Raw genomic sequence first — 21,974 nt, forward strand, 5'->3', positions numbered from 1 at the left:
TGGAATTTGTGCTGGGTGCAAGTACAGAGGACTGAAACTTGGAGCACTTGCTAATTTGATGTTTTATATGGAAATAAAGAAAAAAGGAAAAGGTATAGTTTTTATTAGTTAGCAACAAAGCAAGTTTATTTCCCAATATACAGTGATTGTCATTTAAAAGTCAGTATTTTTAATAAGTAATTATTTAAAAGTTTAATTACTGGAGCACCTTTAACATCCAACTGCAAAAGGCTGCAGTAAAGGTTAAGAACCACTGGTCTAAATAGACCAGACAGACAAAGATTTGGGCAAAGGGAGTATTGTTATCTGTGATCTTACAGAGTGAGTATGTATATATATATATGTATATATATGTGTGTGTGTATATGTATATATATAGAGAGACAGACAGACAGACAGACAGACACATACTGAGTTTTCCCAGGTGACACAGCAATTCTATGACAAAACCAGACGTTGGACTCAGATCTTCAGAGTCCTGTTCCAGTTCTGATCACTAGACTATATGTCCCATCTATATATCCCTTCCATTGTGTGAGCAGTTAGCACACACTAAGCCAAATACTGAGAGGTATTTCAGATATCCCAATTTCCCCCCTCTATTTAAAAATAGGAAGTATTTCTGACATTTCAGATATTATTGTATAGTAATTGTATGAGCAACAATTCAGTCACTAGATAATTATGGACTAAAGTGCAGAAAAAAATCAATGCATGTTTTGAAATTCATATCCATACTCCAGAGATTAAAGCCAACTGTGTCACCTGGTTACACTGAACAAACAAGAGGTAAACGATAAGGAATGAAATACTTTGTTTTTACTTTTTGAATCTGAATGAATAAAACAAATTACATTTTACATAATACATGAAATGGACAATCAAAATGGTTCTAATTTAGACTTCCTTCCACTTAAAGGATACAAGTGACACCAGTGTAAAAGCTTTATTAAGGCCCCGTCTATAGTTATAATTAGAAAGAATTAGCAAATGCCGTTTTTAAGTAGAAAGGTGCTAACATACTTTTCCTGAATAAGGTAGACCAACAAGAATCATTTTACAAAATTGTGCTATAATTTAAGGTCCAATATTAATATGATTTAAGAGGTGTATAGTTAGGGTGTAAATGTGAATGACAGAATGTCCTAACATTTAACATGCAAGCACTGCAATTTAGATGTCATCTGATGTATTAATTTCTATCAAGCAGAAATGGAATTTTACAATTGCAGGTATTGTTATGATACTGTACCCTCAAGAAGACGGACCAAACGAGTATAGCTATTAGAGATACATGTGTTTGTGGAAGGTATCTATTCTTAACATGTATGACTCCTCCTCAATAGATGGTGACATGCATTTCAAGGTCTAATGGAACAATGATGGCTGCTCACAATATGAGTGCCTCTTGCCAGCTAATTTTAGGATAAATCAGGGATTATTGATTTTGGCCTACTCATGTGGGTGGAAATACACCAGTGCTGATGACTAAAGTGGAATAGAGTTTATAAAGAAATTAAATCTCTATTTAGAGCTGGGCTTTACTGCATTCAGTAGGACTTTACAAATGCAAGAAAATCTAGTTTATTTTGGAAAAGAAATTACCATTTACTTTGTGTTTGTATAAGACCTAGTAGAATCAGGCCCTGATCCTCACTGAAGACTTTGGATGCTACGGCAATGCAAAAAAAAAGGTAACCCGGAAAAATAGTAATGTGATCATGCAATTAAAGACTGTATCATAATTAAGGATACAATTCTGTCATGGAGGTCATGGATTCTATGACTTTCCGGGATCACTGTGACTTCTTCTGAGGCAGGGCTGGAGCAAAGGCTGTCTGCCCCTGTTTCAGGAGCAGCGGTGGGGCTGGGGCAGCACCTCGTGGCCAGCTCCGGGGCTGCTGGAGCTGTGGTCCCCAGAGCAGCAGTCCCTAGGGGTCAGCCCTGGGGCTGCCAGAGCAGCTGATTGGTGGGCTGACCGCTGGACCAGCGGCCCCTGGGCTGAAGCAGCGGCTGGGGTTGGAGCAGCTGCCAGAAGCCAGCCCCTGGCAGTTCTCTGGTTTTTACTCTCCCCCAACCCCAAGGGTATTTTTAGTAAAAGTCAGGGACAGTTGCGGGCTTCTGTGAATTTTTGTTTATTGCCTGCGACCTTTCCCTGACTTTTACTAAAAATACCCATGACAGAATCTTAACGTTAATCATAAGGTTACATTACAAGAAGTGGAAGATTGGACAAATGATCAGGGAGGAGTATAAAAATATTGCTCAGTCATGCAGGAGTGAAATCAGGAAGGCTTGGAGTTGCAGCTAGCAAGAGATGTTAAGACTAACAAGAAGGGCTTCTTCAGGTATGTTAGCAACAAGAAGAAGGTCAAGGAAAGTGTGGGCCCCTTACTGAATGAGGGAAGCAACCTAGTGACAGAGGATGTGGAAAAAGTTAATGTACTCAATGCTTTCTTTGCCTCTGTCTTCACAAACAAGGTCAGTTCCCAGAATACTGAGCCGGGCAGCACAGCATGGGGAGGAGGTGACCAGCCCTTTGTGGAAAAAGAAGTGGTTCAGGATTATTTAGAAAAGCTGGACAAGCACAAGTCCATGAGGCCAGATGTGCAGCATCCAAGGGTGCTAAAGGAGTTGGTGGATGTGTTTGCAGAGCTATTGGCCATTATCTTTGAAAACTCATGGCGATCGGGGGAAGTCCTGGATGACTGGAAAAAGGCTAATGTAGTGCCCATCTTTAAAAAAGGGAAGAAGGAGGATCCAGGGAACTACAGGCCAGTCAGCCTCACCTCAGTCCCTGGAAAAATCATGGAGCAGGTCCTCAAGGAATCAATTCTGAGGCACTTAGAGGAGAGGAAAGTGATCTGGAACAGTCAGCATGGATTCACCAAGGGCAAGTCATGCCTGACTAACCTAATTGCCTTCTATGACGAGATAACTGGCTCTGTGGATGAGGGGAAAGCAGTGGATGTGTTATTCCTTGACTTTAGCAAAGCTTTTGATACGGTCTCCCACAGTATTCTTGCCAGCAAGTTAAAGAAGTATGGGCTGGATGACTGGACTATAAGGTGGATAGAAAGCTGGCTAGATCGTCGGGCTCAACAGGTAGTGATCAATGGCTCCATGTCTAGTTGGCAGCCAGTATCAAGCAGAGTGCCCCAAGGGTCGGTCCTGGGGCCGGTTTTGTTCAATATCTTCATTAATGATCTGGAGGATAGCGTGGACTGCACCCTCAGCAAGTTTGCAGATGACACTAAACTGGGAGGAGTGGTAGATATGCTGGAGGGTAGGGATAGGATACAGAGGCACCTAGACAAATTAGAGGATTGGGCCAAAAGAAATCTGATGAGGTTCAAGTGCAGAGTCCTGCACTTAGGACGGAAGAATCCCAGGCACTGCTACAGACTAGGGACCGAATTGCTAGGCCGCAGTTCTGCAGAAAAGGACCTAGGGGTTACAGTGGACGAGAAGCTGGATATGAGTTGACAGTGTGTCCTTGTTGCCAAGAAGGCTAACAGCATTTTGGGCTGTATAAGTAGGGGCATTGCCAGCAGATCGAGGGACGTGATCATTCCCCTCAATTCAACATTGGTGAGGCCTCATCTGGAGTACTGTGTCCAGTTTGGGGCCCTACACTACAAGAAGGATGTGGAAAAATTGGAAAGAGTCCAGCGGAGGGCAACAAAAATGATTAGGGGTCTGGAGCACATGACTTATGAGGAGAGGCTGAGGGAACTGGGATTGTTTAGTCTTCAGAAGAGAAGAATGAGGGGGGATTTGATAGCTGCTTTCAACTACCTGAAAGGGGGTTCCAAAGAGGATGGATCTAGACTGTTCTCAGTGGTGGCAGATGACAGAACAAGGAGTAATGGTCTCAAGTTGCAGTGGGAGATGGTTAGATTGGATATTAGGAAAAATGTTTTCACTAGGAGGGTGGTGAAGCACTGGAATGGGTTACCTAGGGAGGTGGTGGAATCTCCTTCCTTAGAGGTTTTTAAGGTCAGGCTTGACAAAGTCCTGGCTGGGATGATTTAGTTGGGGATTGATCCTGCTTTGAGCAGGGGGTTGGACTAGATGACCTCCTGAGGTCCCTTCCAACCCTGATATTCTATGATTCTATGATAATGCATATGTACAAGGGGGCCAAATTAAGGCAATCTTAATTCTTGGATTTTCTAAGTTTTGGGTGCTTGGCTTTGCAACCTTAATATTCTTTTAACAAAGATTATGTATGTGTGTGTGTAATATTGATATATTATATGTTTCATATATGTGGTCTCCACTAAAAAGACATGTACCAACAGTTACCATGCTGTGATATCTGGAATACCACAGTATTTCCCTACGTTGGGAAATTAGTTTGTTTAGCAGCATTATATTTTCCTTAGAAAAGGAACTATGGTATTTCAGATACTGAATTGTGGTAACTGCCAGCTCTTCAATAGCAACCACAAACTACATTTTTATAACATTCATGTCTGCAGCCATACTAATTCAAGCTGTAATCTCATTAGATAGCACAAATTCTTCAGGGTCAGGCATAGGTGCTGGAATTACAGGTGCAGGGGGGTGCTGCTGCACCCCCTAGCTTGACGTGGTTTCCAATATATAGAGGGTTTACAGTTTGGCTCAATTGCTCTCAGCACCCCCACTATAAAATTTTTCCAGCACCCCTGGGGTCAGGCCTGTTCAGGAGTTGGATGGGAGAGCCCTAGCAAAAGTACTGGAGCTGCAGAGAGTGCTATTGGGGGCACTATGGACTTGATCTTGCAAAATGCTGCTGAGTGCTAGCCAGAGACTCATTCACACAGTTAAAGTTAAGCATGGACTGAAGTGCTTATTGGTCTAGGCAGGAGTGCACTGTTCAGCTCCTTTCAGGATTGAGCCCTACATATGAGAACCACCATCTACAGATGAGATGAAAAACCAATATTCTGATACAGTCACTGAAGATCCAGTGACACTTTTCTTTATAAAAGCAAGAGCGTGAAGCCTTGCCAAATTCTAATTTGGTTAATTACATTCTGCTTTCATTAATTCCCCTTGCAGTTTCAGTTAGATATAGTATTATTCACTTCCAGTAATACACTGTCACTGGATGTGCCTGGTTAATCATTTCCTGTGTTAACAGTTGCTGTCTTTCTCCGACTGCACTTTTTAAGTGGGTGAAATTATTATATGTGTTTGTACAGGTATATGATATACATGTCATTTACAAAGTACACACAGACACAAAACTGAGAGCAAGCATGTATATTTAGTACAATTAGGAAATTTTTAAGTGCTTTGGATTCATCACATTTAATGGTGCTATATCAGTGTAAGGTCACTTCCATACACATAATTTATAATTATATCATTGCAAAAGTATTTGTGCTTTTTTGTAAGGTTACAAAGGTTTTTGTGAGGTTGAAATACAGATTTGGAGTATATTTGGTTGAAGCCACAATGGTGTATAAACTTTCAGTGCTACATCATATAACATCGTGAAATCCTGTTGTGACATACAGCATCTTAATATATATGCAAGTAGCCTGATATAATGTGAATGACGCCTAATAATTTGTACAATATTTTGGGGTATATTTTTTTCTTTTATATTTAATTCCAAAATGCCCACATTTTGGGTCACGTTTAAACTAACTTCTATAACATTTAACCAGGAAACAAAATTTATCATCTCTCATTACAGCAAGAGTGACCACTTGAGGTTACAATGAAATTTCTATTTTAACCTCCTATTTGTTTGGTACTAGAATTTTCCATCCTTGGTACCATGCCAGAGGTGAATTTGTTTAGAGAGTTTCAGCAAAATCCTTTAACAAATTGTGGAATTTTCATATGGGGGGAAAAAAAACTCCCAAAAAAACAGAAATGTGTATACATGTCAAAAGGGCATCAAATTTGCTTTGTAGATCCTAATGTGATTTAAACAAGAAGCCATATTTGAAGGAAAATAGTTCCGAAGCTTTAATACTAAGAAAACTGACAATTTCCTTTTAAGATATGTACAATAGGATTTCCTGAGGTTTTTTTTGTTGTTTTGTTTTGCTTCATCTATACCTTGTAGTATTGTGGACACATAACTGCATTAAACTTTGCTATTATTTTTTTCTGCTCTGTATAAAGCAGCTTCAAACACTGTGAGGGCACTGTGCAATCTAGGCTTGTAAGGATGTTTAAAATCTCTAGTAGCCTATATATCCTGATGGAGGAAGCAGAACCCCCCACTCTAGAAGAAAGCATCTAGAGTATGAATGGAGGAAGGGAGCCCTGAACCCTGGAGTTCTACTCCCATCTTTGTTACTGACAGGCTTGATAATATTTTGTATTTATATAGCATTTACCAACATTATTTCATTCAGGCACTATAACACCAGTATGTGAGGAAAATTAATATATTTATACTCATTTTACAGATGGGGAAATTGGCACTCAGCGAGGTCAAACAACTTGCACATGGGCACACAGCAAGTCAGTGCCAAAACTAGGATTAGAACCCAGCACTTTTGATGCTGAGGCATGCTCCTAACCCCTCTAGTGGATGTCAGTCTCTATTGCCTTGCAGCATGTGTAGTCACGTACATCAGTGCAAAGTGGATATCAAATGTTATCATTCTGACTTAGTGTTTTATACCCACTTTGTGCTGAGGCAAATGTCTACATCAAGTGCAGGGTAATTCAGAATCAAACCTAGTGTCTTCAAGCGAGATCACTTTGGGTATGTCTACACTGCAATTAAACGCCCATGGCTGGCCCATGTCAGCTAACTCAGCCCAAGCCCTGTGAGTCCATGGGGCAGTTTCATTGCGGTGTAGATGATCAAGCTTTGTCTGCAGCCCAGGCTCTGTGACCCCCCTGGGGGGATGTCCTAGAGCTTGAGCTCCAAGGTCCCTGAAACATAGTTTTGCTATCTGTACAAAAGGGCTAATAATATTTTCCTACCTACATCGCAGGAACATCCACCTTCATGTCTTTTTGCTTAATACAAAGCTGGCACTTAATCTACTGCCATTTTAGTTTGCTGACTTTGGGCATTGTGTGGAAACAACAATTCACTTCACAGTACTTCTATTTGATAGAACTGGTCTGACTGCTTTCATGGGTGCAGATTTCTCTGACTTTTCTTACTGAGTTTAGGATACTTTTGCTCCCTAAAATGCTGGCGGCTTTAGGGAAACTTTTACTTGTGACCTGTAAGTTGGCTCCTCGCCCCACGGGGCTTATAAATTCAAGCAGGGAGTTATGGGATCAATTATAAGTCAGAATTGTTAACATCTTTTTTTGGGAGGTTAGGGTGCCATTATCTTAGTGATGGTTAGGCCCTTGCTCAAGAAGCCACCTCTTGATACTATTTTTTCTTCTCTCTGTCTGAACATTTCAGTCCTGTTTGTTTGTTGTTTATTTTGCCTGAATATGGCAGAGTGATTGGGCTAATGCTATTTATCCAATGATTTCCTAGCGACTGACAAAGGACAGATGTCTATGCTGATTCTTTTAGGTCTATTCCCTGTCTTTGATACCATTGACCACAAGGTTTCATAGAATCACCTTGTTCCTCGGCTGGAAAATGGTAAGTTACATTCGGGTTCCACTAAAGTCAATAGAAATTTTGCCATTGACTTCAATGGGAACCAGATTTCAGTGGTCTCTCTCTTTAATGGCTTTGTTCTTATCTTTCCAAGTGGTTTTAGAGGGCGATTTGGGGCAATTGTTCATCTTCCCAAGGTGTTTCTCCACAAGACTTCTTTTAGACACTCCTTTTTAACACCTACATGGAGCCTTTGGGGAGATGGGGAGATTATTTGGACTGCACTGCCATCAGTCTATGGATGACATGCAGCTCTGTATCTCATTTTTATCACATACAGATAGGGTGGTGGCTTTGCTTTCCCAGTGCTTCACTGAGAATGGAACATAGAGGAGAGAAAAACTGTCTGAAGTTTAATCTCTATGAGACAAAGGTGATGTTAGTGGGTTGGGAAATGATTCTGGGCCTTTTATATCAGTAGTGGAGACTCAGGCCTGGTCTACACTACAGAGTTAGGTTGATGCACGGCAGCTTATGTCACTCTAACTATGTAAATATCTACACTAAAATTTCACTCCAACCGATGTAATTCGCACACTACACCAACTTAATAACTCCACCTCCATGAGAGCTGTAGAGTCAATGTCAATGTAGTTAGGTTGACGCAGTGTCAGTGTAGACACTGTGTTGCTTACATCAACTTCTTGCTGGCTTTCAGAAGCTGTTCCACAAAGCCCCACACTGACAGTTCAATCCGTGCAAGCAGTCCTGGTGAGGACGTGTGCCATCTATAAAAGGAGCAAAGTGTAGACATGTACAAGTGATGTAATTTCTGTGCAGCTGTATGCTGACATAAGTTAGGTCAACTTAATTTTGTAGTATAGACATGCCCTCAGGGAGTTTATCCACCCTTTGTTAAGGTGATTGTCACTGCAGAGGTACTTTTGAACCCCCATCTGCTCTTGGGCTCTCATGTGCAATTCATGGTTAATGCATCATTTTTCATCAGCATCTAGTTAGATGCCTGTGATCTTTTTTCTCAGAGTTGGACCTTGTCATTATAACTCATGCCTTTGTGATTAGATGGTGGAGATTTGATTATATCTATATGACAGATGGCTTAACTCTTGAGTTTTAGATGTGTTCTTCAATTTAACTCATCTGTTCATATCATCCATCCCATTCTTTGTCATCTACACATTCTTATTTAATGGCACTGGTATCTGTGATGGGGCAGCGTGCTGCACTCCTGCCTCTTCCATGAACACAGACCACACTGAGACATTCTTGCTTGTAAACACCACCGTATTGTTTATATATAGTGTTTTAATTCCTCCCCAATAGCAGTGCCACAATACCTTAACAGACTATATCTCAACTTTCCCCAAAAGGGGTAAACGTGTCTCTGCTCAGAGGAACTCCTTTGTCAGGCTCTCCTAGCCTTCTGTTTCTCTCCTTCTCTTTTCCCCTGAGCACAACTTGCTGTGCCCTTTTACACAGTTTCCCTGTCAATGGGCTAATTGGCTCATTGACTCTCTAACTCCAATGTGGCCTGGTAATTAGGTACACCTCTGCCCAATTAGGCCTTCTCCAGGGCAACCTAATTAGCATTAGTTTCTTCCCCCTAGCATTAGTTTCTTCCACCTTTAATGGGGGTTCTACCAGGCATCTGCCCCTCCTTGCCCTCAGAGTCTTCATCTTGGATCCTATTACAGGGGCTATCCATTCTGCACCCACAAAAATCACATTTGGTGGGTGGGGGTTCTCCCCATAATTCTGTCTCTGCCTGTGGTCATCAAACCAAGAGCAGCCTGTTGAGCTGTTCTCTCCTCCCACCCCCACTTACACCTTCTTTGGTGGTGGGCGGTCATACTTGCCCCTCTGACTCCTGGGCCTCTGTTTCCATCTACTACTCTTGCCACGCTACATTTCTTGCAATATTTATCTGCGGACTGGCCCACCAGATCCAAGATGGCTGCTTTAACCACGTTATAGTCTCTTGCATGCTCATCACCGAAAGCTGTATATGCTGCCTGTGCTTCCTCAGTTAAATAGGCTGCTAGCCAGAAGTCCCACATTGTTCTGGCTCCCACTGTCACCCTTTCAAAAGTAATCAAAAATGCATCAGGGTAGTCTGCCTGTTCCATCTTATCGAGTCCTATCCCCTGTGCCTAGTTTCTCTTTTCCATTGTAGGACTCAGCAATTTAAACTTTGCAGGAATTGTTGCTGAACCTGGATTTGCTCCCATATAAATTCCTGCCGGCTTTTTTGCTGCTCTGCCTGCCAGGCAAGCAAGGACTATTTCTCTGTGTGGTGCAATTGTTGGAAGGCCTTCAGTGTCTTCTACAGGTCTTCTACAGGTTTCCAGTCCACACAGATACAGGCACAATCCCAGACAAGCCTCCAGGTTGTGATAGGGCAGCATGGTGCACCCCTACCTCTTCCATGAACACACTACACTGAGATCTTCTTGCTTGTAAACACCACCGTGTAGTTTATTTACAGAGTTTTAATCCCTCCACAAATACATAGCATTGTCTCCACACTTACACATTGTATCTCAGCTTCCTGACCCAGTCTCCAAAAGGGGAGGGAGGTAAGGTGTTTCTACTCAGAGGAACCCCCTGCCCTCCACCCTCCCTTTGCCAGGCTTTCCTAGCCTTCTGTTCCTCTCTTTCTCTTTTCCATCTGAGCACTCCTTCCTGTAACCTTTTATATAGCTTCCCTGTTAGAGGGGCTAATTGGTTTATTGACTATTCCCAATCTGGCCTGGTAATCTGGTGCACCTCTTCTAATTAGGCCTTCTCCAGGAGAACCTAATCAGTACCAATGGTGAGCAGAGTTCTGGCTTGGTGCTAGCCCTCAGCACTCTGTTACATAACATTACAAATTATAATGTATTTACCATTACTACGATATTAATACCTGGTTTTGAATATGTATGCATAGGTGTATGAGAATTTTACTGCAGTTATTTGAACAAATCTCATTTGTTGGACTATTTGTATGTAAGAAAACTATTATTTTATTAATAGTTATTTTCTCCCCGTCATTTCACTAAAACAATAAAACTAATCCCAATAAGACTAATCCCGATCCAAAGCCCATTGAAGTGAATGGTAACATTCCCATTTGGAAGATTTTGGATTAGGCTGTTGGAAGTTATTGATTTAATCTAGTGTCAGGAGGCCAAATTCTGCATTAATTTACAGTAATGTAATTCAGAGGAGTCCCTAAATATACACCTGGAGCTGATACAAAATCCACTGTCATAGTTCAGTTATAGTATGATTGCAACACAGACATTGCAAACTTAAAACTATAATAAATACTTCAGTATTCTTTGGTTCACTACTCAGGAATGAAATAAAGGTGCTTAAGATGGGAATGTGCTTAGCTTTCAAATCCTACATATTAAACGTAGCTTGTTCTTGAGTAATACTCAAGTGAATTCCGAACATTCTTTAAAATTTATTTGCATTGAGAGATCAAATATTTAAGCGGATTTTCAAAACTGATTTGGCGTGGTGATTTCTAACTGTGTTTAGGAACGTTCAGTGCTCTGAAGTGTTAGTCTTCTGATAAGGTGCTTTGAAGTACACAGGTGGTATTATTTGTATGTGTGCAACATGTGCAATGGTAGATTAATTCTACCACTGGTTATTAGGAGAATTTGCAGTGAACTGGACTCTCAAGTGGAAAATCTTTAAAATTAAAGAGATTTCTTCCCCCTAGAAGATAAAGCTTCTTTGTAATTAGATATATAAAATGACTCACGAAAGAATGTAGTAACACTAGCATGGGACAGATAAGCATTAAACAAATCTTTACCAAAGTACCTTAGTCCCAAGCATCTTGCAATGAGGTATGTGCCCAACCCTAGGGAAGGTACAGAAATAGTTAATTAGGGGCTCAGGAACGTAAAGGGAAGGCAAGGGAAATCTAGAGGAGACATCCTGAGGGGAAGAGGTAGAAGAACTGGAAGTGTTTTCCCAGCCCAATCCCCTGGTCAAGATGCAAGAAAGAACTGGGACAATGAAGGTCTATACAGTTTAAAAGAGACTTTGTATATTAAGGACAGTTTACTTTTCCCCCAACTAAAACAAACTGTCTTTGCTCTTTTCATCTACCTTTTTAAAATTTTTTGGACCAGACTGACAAAAGCCCCAGCCCTAGTTCGTTGTACATTGGCCAGAGGTGGAGAAATGCTGTGCACAGTAGTTGTGTGTGCCATAAAATGGCAGAATACAATACTTGGCATCTTTTCTTCTCGTTTTCCCTGTGTTATTGTCTGTGGGGCTGGTTTGAGTCACATCTGTACACAGTTTTTTTTCACATGGATACACAACAGTGTTTAATTGTAAGTCGGGTGCAGGGATAGTGAGTGATGAAGGGTTGATTATATGGGATTGGAGTCTAAACTGTTCATTTCTAGATTTCCAGAACTGGGTTTTATTTTAAAAGGTTTTAGAATTATTCAAAGAAAGGTTAATATCTTGGGGTGCTAGCAGGAATCCATAGAAACACTCTTTCAACCTTCACTCCCTTTTAACACATGTTTTGTTTTGTTTTCAAGTATCATATCACATTTCACAAAGGAAGGAACAATACAATATCATGTACAGCCAGACATGGTAGAGCTGAATCAAGGCCATTAGAGTTTCTGGTCTATCCTTGTAACTTTGCAAGATTTGCCACAAAAGCATGTTCTCCAGTGCTCTGTTCACTCCTATTTTAAATGCAATCGGGCCTTAACCTCTTTATATTGTTAAAGCATAAACAATCTGAAATATTAATTCTGAGTTCAATGGTGTGGTTAAATTTTCACTGGGGACTAGGTAAAGACCAGCAAAGTTCTTTTCCCTTTCAACTTACCTCATGTTTGAAGTGTAGCTGCAGTAATCTTGTTATTGGAAAATAGGCTACAGTATTATTTCAAAATCAGACACCAAGAGCCATATTCTGCCATCACTCAATATACAAAACTCACATTGGCTTCTATCAAAGTTCTGCATGTGGAACAATGGCAGGCTTTGACCTTAACCTTTAATTTTATTTAATACAAGATAATGCAAATTCTGCTTTAGATGCATATATGCAGTTCACACTGAAGAACATGAGACATGAATATGCATCTGACAGAGAATTTTGCTCTTAGCATTTACATATGCTTTTTACCTTTTAAGCTTGTAACATATTGTGATTCTCCCCCCCCCCCTATTTTTTCCTTTGTTTCCTTAAGCTGTCCAGTAGCATTTTGGATATATACAACAGGGATCAAGGATTGTCACCTTCTAATATGGGTCTTACAAATGCTTCCTGCCCATCTTCTCTACCAGTAAAAAGGGAAATCACAGGTAATATAGCTCTGGGATTTTGACATGTAATAATTTAGGAGGCAGTGATGTTTGTTTTAAAAGTTCAGTGAACCTTACCAATAAAATATTTGTGAAATACATAGTATTTTTTGCTTAAGAATTTGCAAAGTGTATGCTCTTTCCTTTAAGGAGTTGAGCAAAGAGCAAGGGAAATGCTTACACTGTGTCCTCTACTTTAGCAACTCCGAAACAATGTGTACTCTGTCATCTTTATGAACATCATGCTTCTAGTAAACCTAATTATTTTAGGAAACATAGAGGATTCTTCCACATTTTGGCTCCTAATCAATAGCATAAATAAATTATTGCCCATTAAATTTGTTCCAGGATTGAACAAATGGCTCTTTTAAAAGCTTACAATAAGTCTATTCAAGGAGAATCTATATTAATGGATTAAGAACTTTAAAAGTTACATTCAGTTAATCCGAAGAATGCTAACAACCATGTACAGTTTATTAGTGTCACTCAAAAGAAACAGTGAGTTTGTTCAATATGAATATCTTAGACATCTGATTAACTCTTGCATTATGGGATATACAAATCCAGATTCACATTAGTTTATTGTAAAGGTTGGGGGTGGGAGTTCCTCCTACTGTAAAGTACAGCAAATTGGAGAAAAAAAGTACTAAATGTAATGTTCTTTCTTGGCACTTCTAATTTTTTTAATTAAATTGCATGTTCAATAAAGTCTTAAGAAACCTGTCAGATGCACTTGAAAATCCAGTACTGGTCAAATGCACAGTCTTCTTTAGTAATGTGGGAATTGATAAAAATGCTAAAGTTGTTGCCTATAAATGTTGTCTTAATGAAAAGAGGACCTGTAGCAGGGAGAAAGTAGTAGAACTATGACCCAAGGCTGTTTTAATATATGTTACTTTCTGTCATAAGCAGATACACGAGCAATGGCAAAGGAGAGGCAAAAAAAGGACAACCACAACCTCAGTGAGTATATGTTCTACTTCTATATCATTATATGTTGTGTACAGAGAGAACAGAAATGGAGTGTGCCAGCTATCAGTTATCTGCTGTTGTCCAAAACTAACAGAAAGGATCTGTTTCTGGAGGGAAGACACAAAAGAACTCCACAAATACATTGCTTTCTTCCCTGAGACGATAAAATAATACTATGCACTTGTTTAACATTTTTAACCTTTGATGTACTTTACATATTTTCATGAGTTAATTCTTACAGCATATACTTATAAATAAAAACTTATAATAAATTATATTATAGTAGTGATTTAAGGTGGCAACCAAGATTGAGGCTCCATTTTTCTAGGCGCTGTACAAATAAATAGCAAGTGATAGTCCCGGCCTCAAAGAACCTACAGTCCAAACAAAGACGGGCAAAGGGTGGGAGGGGACACAGAGATAAAGTGACTTGCCCAAGGTCACACAGTGAGCTGGTGACAAAGCTGGAATGAGAAACATGGTCTGCCGACTCCCAGTATGATACACTGTCCACTAGACCATACTGCTTTCCTTACTTCTGTGAATTATGTATGTATTATTATCCCCATTTTACAGAATAGGAAACTGAGACCCAACTATTCAATGACTTCCCAATTCTGTGGTCAGCATCAGACTAGGATTAGATCTCAGGAGTTCTTATCTCTCCATCTGCTCAGATAACTTTTGACATAGGTTAAGCAGGATACTTCCTGGCATGGTACTGGGAGTGTAGTATCACCCACCCACCCATGCAAGCTACTCTTCACTTGCTGTAGAGTACTTTTTGCTCACTTAGCCTCCTCCCTCCAGAAGGTATCCTTGTTTCCACCCAGATGTTTGTGGATGGGGCCTTTGGCTTACAAACACACCCTGGAAATCTTTCTGATGGCAGCTGTGGCATCCTTTTTGAAGCCCTGCAGCAGCCACTGCCTGTTTCAGATGATTGGCCAGAAATGGAGTTCCTTCTGAAGGAGGAAAAGACACAGGTAGGAAACTCCAGGTGTTGCTGAGTTGTTTGGATTAATGAGAGGGAGGAAAGAGAGGAGCAAGCATACATTAGGGGTGCCAAATCTTGTCTTTGCTTAGTTTGCTCCCTCTGACTGCTAGACCATAATCACCACATGCAAATTAGCTAATTAGCCATCTCAGTGGGTGAGAAGGATGCATTTAATTGTACACAATATTGGAGGCTGGGTTGAAGCCTAGCTATATGTCATGACTACAGTATTCAGCCATGGGGCATGTTTCACATTGCTTTGGTTCTGTGTGTACACTTTAGAGCTTAGACTCTATCTGGAGGCTAACCCTACTATCGGTTTGCTTGTACATATTAAGGCATTGAATATAAAGGTTTTGCTGGTGTGATTTAAAAAATAACCCTTTAAAGTAAGCTCTTTTATGAGGATCATATTTTTTAGAGATGGTCTGAAGAGGATTTGAACTACACTAGCATTCAGATACCAGGCGCAATTAAAGTTCACATTTTGTAATTATGATCAAAATTTTGCAAGTACATCTGAAGAGGAACTGGAAAAATAGGCTGCATAAATTTCTGGAACCAAAATCATGGAGATAGGTTTGGATCTCAGAAATCAACTCTAACCTATATGAAACTGTAAGATTTTGGATGGGTCCCTATGGTTTTTAACTTTGTTTGTTTTTAAAATAAATGTTGAAGCTTGTTAGGTGTTTCATGCTACACCAGATCAACGGTCACATCTTAGCAGGTGCCATAATGGAAGGTGTAGTGGTTGATAGCTTTATGCAGTGTTTTGTTTAGTTATCTCAAAAATAAATTCCATGTGTTCACTTTGGAACAAAATGCTCTATCTCCTTGTCCTTATAATACAGACATGCTGATGATATAATTAGTTTCCCCAGTAATGCACACTCCCAATGGCAACACATAAAAGGGATAATACACCCTTTCCTGGGTAAAATTATTAACCAGTAGACTAGACATCCTATTTATGTCTGTCTTCTTATTGTTTCAAAAGAATTAATAGGGTGAGGGAGTGTAAGTTGCCTGATGCTTTGACCCAGATACTTGGCTTAAGCGGCCAGGTGCATTTTCAGAGTCTCATCTCTTAGAAGGTGGCAGGCATCCCCAGAACCGTACCGTTGGCTTGTCTACACAGTGGGCTAACATGCTTTATTCAGGAGTGTTTTCTAAAGCTCACTAAGGTATTGCTCATTAATTAGCGCACATAGACCCCGCTAGTGCACTTTATTGTTTCAAACGACACTATATTAAAGTGCACTAGGGTAACTTTAGTGCTCACCACTAGGGTGTCCATGGACCAATTAATGTGCAACACAGTGTGCTTTAGAAATCATACCCCCATAGATTACATTACCCCATTGGGTAGACACGCCTTCATTGTGTAGGTAACTGGAGAAAAGTGGTTTGGAAAGCAAGGGTGGATTCCCTAGATTGGTGAGGGGGGAGGGAGGGAAAGAAGAAGGAGAAAGGGTGACAAGACTGTTGATTGAGGGAGACTCTCATATATCTTGCTGGACAGCAATGCTATGAGGACGAAAGGATCTGAGTAGTCAGAGAGAGGGGAGAGCTTTTAAGGGATCAAAGCTGTTTACTTTTCTTTTTTTCCCCTCTGTAACTAAACTGAGAATGTCTTATCTAGCTCATCTTATGAGTAGTGTAAATCTAGATATGTTAAGCAAACTGCTTGTTTTGTTTTCATTTAATCTTCTCTTTGTTTCTGATAAATCTTGGTTTAAGATTGCTGTTGTGTGGGTAAGTTTTATAGACATAACTAAGGAGAGGTGCTGAAGGGTAAAAACTTTCTGGAATGCAACCTTTACTCCGTCTCTATTGAGGGGCATGGTCAGAGATGTCCTCTTCCAGTGATTCACATGGCTATCAGTCTGCAGCAGGTGAACACAAAGGGAGAAGCTGAAGCACTTACCAGGAAACAAGAGTTGGTCGGGCTGTTGGTCACAATCCATAAAGGGAGTTTTTGGCTGATTAAGGACTGTGGGATCCCATAATGTTCCTATTGAAGTCAATGGCAAAAATCTATGGCTCTCAGTATTGAGTCCTACATAGGAAGAATTTGAGAAATGAAAAGTTAAGTATGACCTTATAAGCAATATGAGCCCAATTCATTCCTAGGATTGTGGGCCCACAGTGGAGGCAAGTGCACCAGCTACTTTGAGGACTAGAAATGGCCATTACAGGCAGGAGAATGGATGTGGACAGGGGACAATCACAGGCACCTAGTACATGTGATACTGGGGTTTCTATGGAACCCCAGCCATAGTAAATGGTGGCAACCTTAACCCCATCTGCCCTGAAGTAATGCCCCTGCAGGGAGAACTGCCCCTGTGGGTGGAGGGATATGAATTTGCTCCCTTGTGGACCACAGCGGTAAGTCAGTTGCATTAAAAATCAAAGCAAACCTACATTACTAAGACCCTGAGACAAGTAGACAAAGGGATGTTGAGCTATACAGGTTTTGAATTTGACTCGGTAACTTATTATTTCTAAGCTAACTTCAGGATTAATTCTATCATTGTAAATCAGAATGTATTGCACTGGTCCTTATATTGGTCTGCTGTTTTTAACTAATTAAAATGTTTCATTAGGCCTTTTCCAAAGAATGTTTCATAATGAAAATAGTAAATTGTTTTTTTTTTTAAACAGTTGAAAGAAGAAGAAGGTATAATATTAATTACCGAATCAAGGAGCTTGGCACGCTTATTCCAAAATCTAATGATCCGTGAGTTCAACAGTCATTTCTATAATAATGTCTATAGTATAAATATAGAGGGGAAGGAGCAATAAGATAACCATGAAAATGGCTAATAGGATACAGAGACTTTCACTTCTAGGTCACTAGTTCAAATCCAGCCCAGCTGGTCAGATAGGTAGCAAAAATCATTAACCTCTGATGGCTGTAATGAAAAGAGTTGGTGGTCTTATTGCATTTCCTCAGACAGAAGTCTCCACACCTCAAAAACTACTATTACATCTGGGAATAATTGCTATGCCTGTTTGGAGTCTCACCAGAGAGGCCCTGGGTAGAATGATAATGGAGAATGAACTACCTTCTCATCCCTAGAAATGGTCCCTTTAATGGGATGAAGCAGCATGTGCACTGCTGCTACCTGCTCTTTAGATAAACAGAATAATTCAGTCTCTAAGGCTGTTGATTTGGCACCTTTCATAAAAAAACTACATTCACTGAAAAAAGAAGCTGAAAGGCAAGGGAAAATCAGATACTTTGAACTGATACAAAAATGGCTATAATTTTTATACCAATGTATAAATAAATGTACGGTAACTCAAATTTTATGCTGCTAAACCCTACTGCATTCTCTTAATGTTTATATTTTCATCATCCCTTTTAATTTATTTGTAAGAAAATAGTTTGTGTTGTCAACAGTTCTGTTTAATAGATAGTATCTAAAGATTAGCTTTTGGAAAGTCTTTGCAATCAGGGTGGCCTATTAAAACAGTCGACTTTAACACTTTTAACATAGAAACTTTCAAAACTCTTCAGTAAACAAAATGGAAGGAGGGAAGACACACCATAGTAAAGCCTATTGCAGGATTAGCAAGAACAATTCAGTAAGTTATTTAAAGCCTAGACTTTTAGCTTTGGATTTTTCATGTCACTCAGTGAAGCCTAAAGAGTATGCACCAGTATGATTGTGACTTGGATATAATTGGTTATACAAATATTGTGGGTTTCATTTGTTCGTCAGTTGCGGCTTTGTGATGCTCAGAATAAAATTTTCTGTTGACACTTCAGCCTTTTTTCCTCAGGGCTAAGAAGTTTTTTTTATTAAATTAAGGATTTTTATAATACTAATAAAGCTGTGTGAGACTTACATAAGTATAAGCATGGCATGACAAGCCACTTTGAGTGAAATCGCCAGTGAGAAAGTTAACACAGTCACAGTCCTTTCTAGGGAATGACATTTTCACTAGCTCAGCTTGTTCTCTGGCATCAACCCAAAATGGATAAAATGGGCATGTTGTTGTTGATGCTACTAATACAATGATGAGTGTACCAATTCAGATAAAGTAAGACCACCCCTAAGCCCCCAAAGAAGATTTTGTTCACATCAGATGTCCTGTATAGACACATTGGTAATATTGGTTTTAATTTTAGTGTTATATCGGACAGTACTTTAGACCATTTAAATAAAGAATTGTGAGGAAAGATTACTCTGAGAAACAGTGGATGGCACTGTTGGTTTGCAGCTATGAAGTGCAAGTCTTGAACTATGATTAGAAATGGGCGAGAGCTGCAAACTCCAGATATGAATCAACATTTTTCAAAAGTATGTAGGGGTGTTTCGGTTGAATATTTTGGTTTGGATTCAAGTCTTGTTTTGATATTTCATACATTATACTGATCTCCTGTTAAAACACACACATTGGCCTTAAATCTGTTGTGGTGCTTCCACAAACACATGATGGATTTAAACTCATGTCACTCAGTGAAGCCTAGAGAGTATGCACCTGTATTTTGGTGATGTTGCTTTACAGTTTTGTGGGAAAAAATAATGAACATGTCACATTTTTGTTTCTTTCGGTACTTGCCTGGTTAGACGACGTGACAGTCACAAAATGACCAATGGATTTGGGTGCCTCCATTTTTAAGTTCCCAAGTTGAGGCACTTTGAAGGGGCCTGATTTTCAGAGGGCATGTGCTCAGTACTTTCTGAAAATCAGGCCCCTTTAAAGTGTCTCAACTTAGTTAAGCATCCCAAAATTGAGGCATCCACAATCACTTTTGAAAATGTAGCAAATATAATATATTATGTATATAAATATAGGCCATAATCTAACTTTACTACTGTCTGGTCAGATTAAAATGCTTCAACGAATTAATGTATATGAAGTTCCCTTTATTTGTAATCACAAATTATCCTGTGCCTTGAGCCCATCACATCTATCAATTACTGCTTCCTGGCATGGTACGTCACCAACTCCCTACACCCTCTATTGAGGCTCTTGTTCTGCCTACCATCCACCTTCCTCTTCTCCCAGTCAGCCCTCTTCCTTTAAAACACACTGCTTTATACTATCAGTCTGTAACTTTCCTCAAATTCAATATTGTCACCATATTTACTAATTTTAAAAGATGTTTCTGACGCTGGGGACTTGGTTGCAAGGGGAAAAGCTTGGATGATAGTTGGACTAATAACAGTGAAGCAAATCATTCTTAGCATTGGAAGAACAATGCTACTGCAACTGAGGCAGAGTGATTAGCATGCCTATCCTGGATGGCTTCCTTTGAGAAGATCACATTCAAAATCAGGATCAAAAAGGATATTTATAGAGTCCTCTTATGAGGAGGACATGTCTAGTGAGGTTCTGCAAGGGTCTGTCCTGGGTCTGGTACTAGTCAATGTTTTCATTAATGTCTTGGATAATAGAGTGGATTGTATACTTATAAAATTTGTGGATGACACCAAGCTGGGTGGGATTGCTAGCATTTTGGAGGACAGGTTTAGAATTCAAAATGACCTTGACAAATTGGAGGACTGGTCTGAAATCAACAGGATGAAAGTCAGTAAAGACAAGTGCAAAGTACTACACTTAGAAAGGGGGAAAAAAAACAGATGCATAGCTACAAAATTGGGAATAACAGGCTTGGTGGAAGTACTGTTGAAAAGGATCTGGGGGTTACAGTGGATCATAAATTGAATATGAGCCAAAAGTGTGATACAGTTGCAAAAAAGGCTAATATTCTGGGGTGTATTAACAGGAGTGTCATATGTAAGACATGGGAAGTAATTGTCTCACTCTAATCAGCACTACTGAGGCATCAGTTGGAGTATTGTGTCCGTTCTGGGCACCATGCTGTAGGAAAGATGTGGCCAAATTGGAGAGAGTCCAAAGGACAGCAACAAAAATGATGAAAGGTTTAGCAAACCTGCCCTATGAGGAAAGGTTAAAAAAACTGGGCATGTTTTAGTCTTGAGAAAAGAAGACTGGGAAGAGCGTGTGTGTGTGCGGGGGAGCTGATAAGTCTTCAACTATGTTAAGGGCTGTTATTCAGAGGACTATGATCAATTGTTCTTCATGTCATCTGAAGGTAGGACAAGCAGTAATGGGCTTAATCTGCAGCAAGGGAGATTTAGGTTAGACATTAGGAACATCTTTTGAACTCTAAGGATATCTAAGCACTGGAATAGGCTTCCAAAACAGATTGTGGAATCCTCATCACTGAAGGTGTTTAAGAATAGGTTAGACAAACACCTTCAGGGAATGGTCTAGGTTTACTTGGTCCTGAGTCAGTGCAGAGGGCTGGACTAGATCACCTTTGGAGGTCCCTTCCAGTTCTACATTTCTATGATTCTATGATCTACCTTTACAGGGCAGATTTTGCTTCTTAGAAGTGTTTGTATCTCACTTCTATTTTCTTGTGTCTTTGCTGAACTTGTTTTGATCCAGTTGAACTTCAGGGGGGACTCACTTCTGACTGCACTGAAATCCCTTTTCTTCTTTTTAGTTTAGGGGCATGGATTATGTTGCTTAATGGAATAGATGTTTTGAATTTGCTTTATCAGTGGGAGAAAACTTGAGGTGGGAATGTTGTCTCTTAAGTTACAAAATACTTTGTCTTTTTAGTTTAATTTTAAGTGCTTAGATATCCAAGTGATGGGTACTTTCAAAATGCAAAACTATTAACAGGTAAGCAAAAGCATTTAAAAATAAAACTGGATAAAAACACAACCAAACATTGATATTTTGCTGAAAATTCAAAACCAGTGCATTTAAATATATGTATTTTTTCCATTTTCCTTTTCATGTGTCTCAGCACTTCCAAGTTCCAGTTCTGATTGGTTAAACCAGGCTCCAGCTGGAACCTGGAAGTGCCAAAATACTAACTGTCTCTCTCATGGTATCTCCAGTGAAACTGAAGAAGAAATGGAAAGAATATTTCTTATCCCAAAGCTGTGAGCCGCAGCAGCGGCAGGTGCTGGACTCCTGCCCCTCCTTCCCTGCGGCAGCAGGGCTCAGGTTTTCATCCCCCCCGTCAGCCCTAATTTGTCACCGTTATTTTTAGTAAAAGTCAAGGACAGATCACAGACTCCTGTGAATTTTTGTTTATTGCCCATAACCTGTGCCTAA

At 39.9% G+C, this 21,974-nt stretch overlaps 1 protein-coding gene across 1 annotated transcript in view; it reads left to right on the forward strand.

Annotated features, from left to right (window-relative positions):
- Positions 1–21,974, forward strand: part of TFEC (transcription factor EC) — a 39,452-nt gene that overhangs the window by 9,986 nt on the left and 7,492 nt on the right. The window contains exons 4-6 of the mRNA XM_024207065.1: positions 12,775–12,889; positions 13,799–13,852; positions 17,526–17,601. Of these exons, the coding sequence (XP_024062833.1) occupies positions 12,775–12,889; positions 13,799–13,852; positions 17,526–17,601 (245 nt within the window). The remainder of the gene's footprint in view (positions 1–12,774; positions 12,890–13,798; positions 13,853–17,525; positions 17,602–21,974) is intronic.

The sequence above is a fragment of the Terrapene carolina genome, unplaced genomic scaffold, assembly GCF_002925995.2.
Source record: "Terrapene carolina triunguis isolate 2854851 unplaced genomic scaffold, T_m_triunguis-2.0 Scaffold68, whole genome shotgun sequence".
Taxonomy (NCBI): Eukaryota; Metazoa; Chordata; order Testudines; family Emydidae; genus Terrapene; species Terrapene triunguis.